Source organism: Alligator sinensis, unplaced genomic scaffold (genome assembly GCF_000455745.1).
Source record: "Alligator sinensis unplaced genomic scaffold, ASM45574v1 scaffold707_1, whole genome shotgun sequence".
Lineage (NCBI taxonomy): Eukaryota > Metazoa > Chordata > Crocodylia > Alligatoridae > Alligator > Alligator sinensis.
The window spans coordinates 116974-125385 of NW_005842065.1; the positions used below are offsets into that span (position 1 = coordinate 116974).

At 45.8% G+C, this 8412-nt stretch overlaps 2 protein-coding genes across 3 annotated transcripts in view; both read left to right on the forward strand.

Annotated features, from left to right (window-relative positions):
* Positions 1-3261, forward strand: part of LOC102370795 (C-type lectin domain family 4 member M-like) — a 19930-nt gene extending 16669 nt beyond the window's left edge. Inside the window, exons 14-15 of the mRNA XM_006023468.3 lie at positions 543-652; positions 1976-3261. Coding sequence (XP_006023530.1) covers positions 543-652; positions 1976-2120 — 255 coding nt within the window. The 3' untranslated portion in view covers positions 2121-3261. The remainder of the gene's footprint in view (positions 1-542; positions 653-1975) is intronic.
* A 3682-nt stretch (positions 3262-6943) lies between these two features.
* The window catches only part of LOC102381060 (C-type lectin domain family 4 member G-like), a 13866-nt gene continuing 12397 nt past the window's right edge, over positions 6944-8412 (forward strand). For both annotated transcript variants that reach the window (XM_006023340.3, XM_006023341.3), the window contains exon 1: positions 6944-7247. In XM_006023340.3, the coding sequence (XP_006023402.1) occupies positions 7169-7247 (79 nt within the window). In that variant the 5' untranslated portion in view covers positions 6944-7168. The remainder of the gene's footprint in view (positions 7248-8412) is intronic.

The following is an 8412-nucleotide window of genomic DNA, read 5'->3' on the forward strand; positions in this document are numbered from 1 at the left end:
CGGTCTGGCATTGGCGGCTTATGTTCATCTTGGAGTCAATAATGACTCCAAGATCCCTTTCCACCTCTGTGCTTTCAAGAGGGGAACTCCCCAGCCTGTAGGTATGCTGTTATGTGGCCCCACCCCTCACTGCTGATTGGTGGGGGGGGGCACAAGACAGGCAGCCCTCTCCACTAATCAGTGGTGAGAAATGGGTGTGGCAGCCATCTTGCCTGCTTCCCCCCTCCTCACCCAAGGTCTGGCCACAGTGGCCACAAGGACTGCTAGCTGCCACTGGGGAGCCAGCATTGTATTTTTAGTAAGTCATCCCCCACCCTTGCCCCCCACTGGATTTCATGGAAATTGCCTGATTTTGTAATTTCCATTAAATCTATAAAATTGCAATTTGAATAGTTCCTTAATTATGAGTGCCTCTAGCCATGGACTGTCCTGGAAGATATAGTCTGATAAATCATAAACTTAAAGGACTGAAAAAATTAGTGCCTGGTAACTACAGACTCTCACCTGTTTCTTTAACTTTGTGTTCTTTTTCCCCTCCATAGAAGTTTCTGTCAAACCAAATTCTTGATATCCATGCTTATTGGCTGGGCCTATCTGACGAAGATGAGGAAGGATACTGGCACTGGGTTGATGGCACTTCCTTAACCCTCAAGTAAGTCCTTTTTATTTGGCATCTGTGGAAAGTGAGCTGTTCCACACAGTCAGGCAATTCTGCTTTCTCCCTTCTGCTGAAAGACACTGAGACACGAAGTATTTACAACAGCGTGAGTTTATCTCCCTCTGGTAATTGAACCACATAAGATCTGAGGTCCTCTTTTATCACCAAAAGAGCATCCTACCACGTTAGCACAAAACAAAACGCACCTTGAATCTTTTGCCCAGTTCTGGTCCCCACATCTCGGAAAGGAAACAGAAGAACTAGAGACGGTCCAGACAAGGGCAACATGGATGATCAGTGCTATGGAGGATCTTCCATATGAGTAGAGACTAAAGAGGCTGGGCCCAGCTCGAGAGCAATCTTCCTTCCAGAATGCTTAATACTATGAACAAGCCCTGCATCCTCTGACCATGGATAATCCCAGCTCTGGGGTCTCCAACTCAGTGGCAGTTCAGGCATGGCATTTGCAGATGAGTCTGGGGCTCAAGTCACCTCAAGATACATTAATGAACTATGGTAGAGATCATCCAGGAATCAAGGGATTGCCGATGATGACAACAGTAGTTCAGGAAGAACTCAACAGAGATTGTCTGCATCTAATGAACAACTGTTTTCCTCCATCAGAAGTGCTGGTTCAATGAAATCAAACTGTTCAGCCGAGCAGGATTTCAGCAGAGTTTCCCCAATCAGCTCTAGCAACGTATTCTAGGACATACTGGAGTGACCTACAAGCAAGACTATGGGGTTCTAACTCCATCTCTGTAATGGGAGATGTGTTAGTGGTTAGATTCACTAGACCAGAAGTTAGGATTCCTAGGTTCTAGTCCAGTGCTGGTAAGGAATTGCTCCGGGGTGGTCAGAACAAAGAAGCTAAGAAACAGGATTCCTGGGTTCCATGGCCAGCTTTTCCATTGAGCTCTGGCAGACCTTGAGGCCATCTGTCCTTTTGTTTCTACACCAGCAAAATAAACTGAGAATGGATCTCTTCCATCTCCAGAACAAAAAATGAATGGGCCAACTTCTCACTATCCAGTTGCCATCACCAACCTACCACAGCTCTGCACTGTGGGATCCAGCTTTAGGACCATTTGGGGTCAGATTAGTCCATGTCCCAGCTGATGTGTCAGATTAGCAGGCTGGTCAGTGCCCACTGATATCTGTGATGTAGATGCCTGTCCTTTAGGAGCTGGCCCAGTTCACACCACCATTTTAAAAGTGGGGTAGAAGAACTGCTTTTTAATCCAATGTGCTGGTGCCCATCCCCTTTTTAAATTCCAGACTTACTGCTAACCACAAGGTCTCTGGCCTCTTTCTCAGGTTCTGGAACAAGGGAGAACCCAATGATGCAGGACGACATGGTGAGGACTGTGCCACCCTTCTGGATGGAGGAAAATGGAATGATGCTCCTTGCCATGGAGAGGAATACTGGATTTGTGAACAGAAATGTGAACCGGATCTTTGAATTTATAGAAGGGAGGGGAATGACTGAATGTAAAATGAAACCCAGGCACAGTTGCTAAAGATTTACATCTGTTAAGGCTTGGGGGCTATTGCAAGGCTTTGAGTTTATCAGACATAACCCTGACAAGCAGGGTTAGAAAAACTGATAGATTGGTATTTATTATTTAGTTTGTTTCCCTAGCCCACTGGACCCAACAGCAAAAGCATTTCCTATGATCTAGGATGCAGGATCTGACACTGCATGTGGTCCTCACATGGGGGATCTACTACGCTGAGCAATTGTATCTCATTGGCTCCATATCCATCCTGGCACTGGCCTGACTACTGATCTCAGATGCACCACTGTAAATGCAAAAATGGAACTGACTCCATTGGAATAATTCTCTATTGGTGAGAAAGATACAATCAGGCCCTTCCAACTAAAGTGTCCTTTTATAAATATCACCCACCAGTTCTGCTAGGAGGAAAAATACTTGTTTGTAAGGAACAGGATTGAGACGGAGGGAATGGGTTCAGTTCCCAGCTCTGTCACCATCCCATTGTATGCCTATGGGAAAACCAGTTCATTTCCCTGGGCCTCGGTTATCTCATCTGCAAAATGGGGATAATTCTGCTTTTGTCCATCTTGTCCATTACAATATAAGCTTCTGGGGTCAGGAGCTGTTTCCAATTTTCCCTTTGCAGAGCTCGGCACAGAGGGGCCCCAAATGCCAAATGGGGCCTCCAGGTGAATTACTGTATCAGTGTGCCCCAGGATCAGAGATTTCCATCTTTTGGGAACATACGTTCCTGGGTTTTAATGATCCAAAATCTATTTTTGTTCACTGAATTCCCCTTTCTCCATAATATTCCAGTCATGCTCCTCTCGCAGGAATCGATTCTGTGGAGAGCAGCAAGATAATAAATTTACCTGCCTTACAATGTGTGGTATCCTCCTCTTTGACAACCTATTCCCAGTGACTCAAGACATTTCTGTAACCTTTTGCTTACTGGTGACGGGCAAAAGTCAATAATGGCAGCTTCTGTGTGCTGGGCATTAGCCTGCTGCAAGTACACTACTCTCTCAACAAAAACTTGGTGCTCTTAAGACTATGCTGTACCTAGAACATCCTCATTAAGTAGGTGCTCAAAGACAAATATAAAAATTCCCGAGCCTTGCCGCAGAGAGTCATCCATGTCTTCTGTGCAGAACGGGCCAGTTCCCCAGCTGCTGTGAAATCAGCACCACTGGAGAAGCTACTGCAGCTGGGAAGGCAGTCTTACATAATGAACTGCAACATGCTCAGGGAAGGGCTTATGGCTGGAGGAAATGTGAGGGCTAAAACCAGGAAGTTCAAAAGAGGAAGAAGCAGCTAGTCACAAACTCAGGTCCAAATTGGAGACAACAAGACTCACCACAGAGGCTGCTTGAGTCCTGGACAAATCCATCATCTAAGCTCTTTGTAAAACTACTGTCAGCCCTAACACAACACATCACACCCAGAACTCCCACAGGGAAAGCAGGGGGGTGGGGCACAGTAGTCAATGTCCTGCTTCTGTAAGTGGTTGTTAATATACACTCAGGAGATCCCAAGGAGAGGTTGTGCTTCTGCTACAAAAGAAGGAAGCCAGCCTCCTCCCAGGTCTCCCCACCAGGTCCATACCAACCTAAAAATGGGGTAAACTTCCTTCCTGACCTCAAATATGGCAATCAGTCTGACCCTGAGCAGAGAGGAAAGATCCTCTAGCTAGGAACCTCCAGCTTTAAGTCCCAGCAAGAACACAGACACAGTCCAGTCAAAATCCCCAGCCTTGGCTGCAGCCAACAACCAATGCCTCCAAGGAAAAAAGAATACCCCCCACACACCTGACATGTGTAGCAGAAACCAAGGACTACAAGTGGGGATACAAAATAAAATAGGGAAGCTCATCAGGAAACAGCCTAAGGAATAAAGAGAGGAAGCTAAACGCAGAAGTTATGGACCTAAAAGCAAAAAGATTTTTCACTGAGGCTGAAGGTCCATGAATTGTAAAGAAAATCATTTTGTTTGCTGTTCTCCTTCACCGATCTCTGCCTGCCTGTCTGTCCAACCTTACCCTGTGAGTACAACAGGGCAAACACTGTTGCTTCTTGTGCCTCTGGAAAATGCCTGGCACATCACAGGCACTGTAAGGATTGGGTCGAGGAGAGTGGGGGTAGACAAGCATCTGAGCCACAGGCAAATCCAGACCAGGGCCCAAAGCTCCATGAGAGAAACAGAACCAGAGTCCAAGTCTAAGCCCTAGTCAGTAAGCAAGATCCATGTCAGCAGTCTCAGCAGCGCCAGAAGTCAAGAGCAGGGAATCCAGGACACACAAACAGGGTCAGCAGAAGCAAAGAACCAGGGTGAAGGGGAAAAGGTGCAGCTGTTGACAGGCTGCAGAGCACTGAACAGCCAAAGTCCAAGTGAAGAGCTTGGGTTTATATACTAGGTCTACTCTGCAACAACTGTAGCTTATATACTGAGCCTAGTCTGCAGCCAGTGGCTTGACCTTTGTAACTGCTCCCACTCTGCACCCAGGTGACCCTGCTGAGGGTACAGATTGTCTTCTAACAAACAGTGCCACACAAATTTAGACAGTGCACAGGGGAACTCACTGCCACCAAGGATGAGAATTTAGCAGGATTCTTAACAGGCTTTGAAGGCTTAACAGGCTCCTCTTCTCTGATTTAAAGTAGACTTTGTGCATTTGAAACTCAGGCCCTGCATAATAAGAACAGTCAGTGACATTAGGTAAGCTGATAAATAAGTCACAGACTCTGCTGAGTCAAATCACATCTACCATAGGCTGCTGCTACTTTCAGAACTGTGGTCAGGACAAAGAGCCTGCCGCCAAGGTAGATGCTCACCGCACGCTTCTGGCAGCCCCATGCAGCTTTGGATAGCCGCAGGGCTGGCAGAGGATGAAATGGATTCTGGCAGGGCACCAACTGCTGAACAGACTGCTGGAATGTGCAAGGATCATCAGATGTATTCAGGGGGCTGCTGGGTGTCAGTCCACACCTTTCTCTACTTGGAGTAACCCTCCAGGCAGACCACAGATAGACTTTTAAGTATTCAAGCATTCAAGGTTTGCTGGCAAAAAGCCATGTAGCATAGGCCTAGTGAATGCACTATGAAAGTATTTCTCAGGTAAACAGAAGTTCACTTGCAAAAGAGGGTAAAAGGAAACTACCAAAACCTAATTCCTAAGAACTATTTAGAACGGCTTACATATGACAGGCATGAGGACACTGCAACATCTGACTGACCATGACACAGTGAAGAGGAGTACAGATGCTTTGGTTAGAAACAAGAATTATCGAGAAATGGGGCTGGAAGGGACCTCCAGAGGACATCTAGTCCAACCCCCTGCCTCAGGCAGGATCAGCCCTATCCAAACTATGCTATAAAAATCCATTGTCTAACCTCTTTGTAAAACTACTGTCAACCCTGGCACAAAAGAAGACATCACACCTGAGCCTGCCACAGGTAAGGCAGGCAGCCATTGTCCTGCTTCTATAAAAGGTTTTTAATATCCCCAACCCCATTTCCACTAGGTCTCACTATCTTGGCTCTACTTTGGTTTGTTTAGTATACAAATACAGCTGGTGTCAAGCTGTCTGCCAAAAATTTTTATGATTCTTTCAAATACTTTAAAACTGCTGAACTTTGTGCCTTTTGCAGTCACATGGCAAAGGGAAGCTGTAAGCAAAATGCTGAGTTGTTTCCCCAAGGCCACTATGAGACAATGGCTACTTCTGGGTTCCACTATCAGTGTGAATTCTTCCTTTTCAGGGCTTCTCTCCCCACAGACCTTCGAGTGTAAGGCAAGGATTTTGGTTATTCCCAGTCTGCACAGCTAGCCTAGCCATCCTTCAACCCAAAGTGCCAATCCTCAGAGCATATAGGCACAGATTCCACCTACAGCACTTAATTTCTGCTTCCTCTGTCAGCCAGAGCCTTAGGCTGACCAATGCTATTTTTAACCCAACATCGTGTTGCTGAACTTGCAAAAGAATTGTTCCTTGGAATTTAATATACCTATGATCCTTGCTATTTTATCCTATAAGACTAGTGGTTGGGGTGGTGAGAAGCAGCAATGCTCAAGGTATGAAATGGGAGCACAAGCTGGAGCAATTTGAGTCAGATTTGTTTGAACTTCTGAGGAAGATAGGCAGCTGCAGGAAAAGCAGCCAGAAATCCCAGGTTACCAGACGATGGCCCAGACATTCCACTAAAGCTGTTAATCATTTAGGTAAGCAATTAAATATCAGTTGTCCAGATCTGTCTCATAAGGTGGAGAAGTGAAAGGTTGCTGTCTTCTCTCTCTGTAAGCCAAAAAGGTCCAAGTTAAATTCCCTGAAGTACGGTAACACCTTTACACTGAAAAGTAGTGCTTAGAGAGAAGAAAGTAACTTGAATCTTCTACCTATGTGGTGCAGGGAAACCTCTGGCCTAATTTCAGCTGCTATTGCAGGTTCCAATACTCCAATTCTAGCCCTCAGTTCATGCTCCTGCAAACCAGAAGTTCACAGAAACAGAGCTAACTCAGCAACTTTGGGATGTCTTGGGGTTGATACATTATTCCCCTTTAGTTCTTTTTCCAAGTACATATTCCCAGTTGTAGAATTAAGGCACTGCCATCATAAACTGCCTGTTAATGTAGGGTGGAACAATCCAGTTATCAGTGGGGTGCCTTCATTTTTCTGACTATGAAGTCTTATGCTTATTACAGTTCTTATGCACCACCCAGTGCATCAGGAGTAGCACAGGGTCCCATCTGATGAGGCATGCTGATTTTATAAAAAGCAAAAGACAACGAGGCATTCAGGGAACTCAACGTTTGGAAATATACAGACCAGAGTCTGCAGCTTCCAAGAATCTTGTTACTCTGCATTGACCTTCTGCAGAAGGGAAGTCAAGTCACTAGGAGAATGGGAAGTTGCTATCATGAAGGGCGTTCTTTCCCCAGCATAAAACTTGACAGAAGTTCCTGCAACTATAAAATGTGCTGGTGCCAAGGAAAGAAGCAGAGATAACCACAGCCATGGAGCAACTTGGTTATAACAAACAGGAAAATTCTGCTTGTATGGAACTCGAAATGAAGGAACCAAGCAGGAAAAGAGGTAAGTGGGAAATGGTTTAAAGGAAAATGGTCTTTCAGTTAAAGTTCTGGGCTAGGACTCAAGAAAGATGGGTTTAGTGGTTAGTTTGTGTCCACAATCAGGAAAATGTATGGCTCTGCTACTAGTCCACTGATTTTAATCTCAACTGGGCTGTGTGAAATTTCACCAACAGTTTTGTTTCAACATTGTTTCAGCCTGTTTTGAAGTTGAAACAGCAAAATCAAAATGAAACAGATATGGTCAAAACAGCCTCAAAATGAGGCAAGTCAAAATGCTTCGCCATTTCGCCGCTGTTTCACCGTTCCGCCCATAGGTTATAATGGGGAAGGTCAACACAGGTGATAAATGTGTCATTTCCGGCCAGATTTCGATAAAACTTGCAGAAATGGTAGCCCCTTCTGAGGGCATAAAGTGTGCCAAGTTTCCAGAAGATAGGTTTAGGGGGTTTGGAGAAACCACACCCCAAAGTCTTGAGAGCCAAACTTGTGTCATGTGTACGTGTTAAGCCACAGCATGGTCAAAACTGCAGGCATGCTAGCCCCTGCTGAGGCCACAAGGCCTGCCACATTTCAAGGAAATAGGTATAGGGGGTTTGGAGAAACTGCACCCCAAAATCCTGAAAGCAAAACTCACGTCACATGTATGTGTTAAGCCACAGTGGGGTCAAAACTGCAGGGGTAGTAGCCCCTACTGAGGCCACAAAGCCTGCCAGGTTTCAAGAAGATAGGCACAGGGGTTTGGGGGAACTGCACCTCAAACTGCTGACAGTCAAAACTCGTGACACTGTGTGTGTTAAGGTGCAGCAGGGTGAAAGCTGCAGGGATGGTAGCCCCTGCTGAGGCCACGAAGCCTGCCAGCTGTCGAGATCAGTGCAGGGGGGTTCTGGGGCCCTGCACCCCTAGCTGCTGATAGACAAAACTCGTGACATGGGTACTTGTGCAACTGACTGTCTCTGTCTTGGGGCAGTTGATTGTCTATATTGATTATTTCCTCTCCTTAGTCTGTGGTTTTGTAGGTGTTAATCCATGCTCAATAACTCGTTACATAGTAACTAGGTAGTGTGTATTGAGCTGGTCCCTGAGTGAATCATGATTAATTGGTAACTGGTAACACAGTAGCTTAGCAGCCAGGCCTGCAGTAGTCTGCCCCATACTTGGGGCATGGG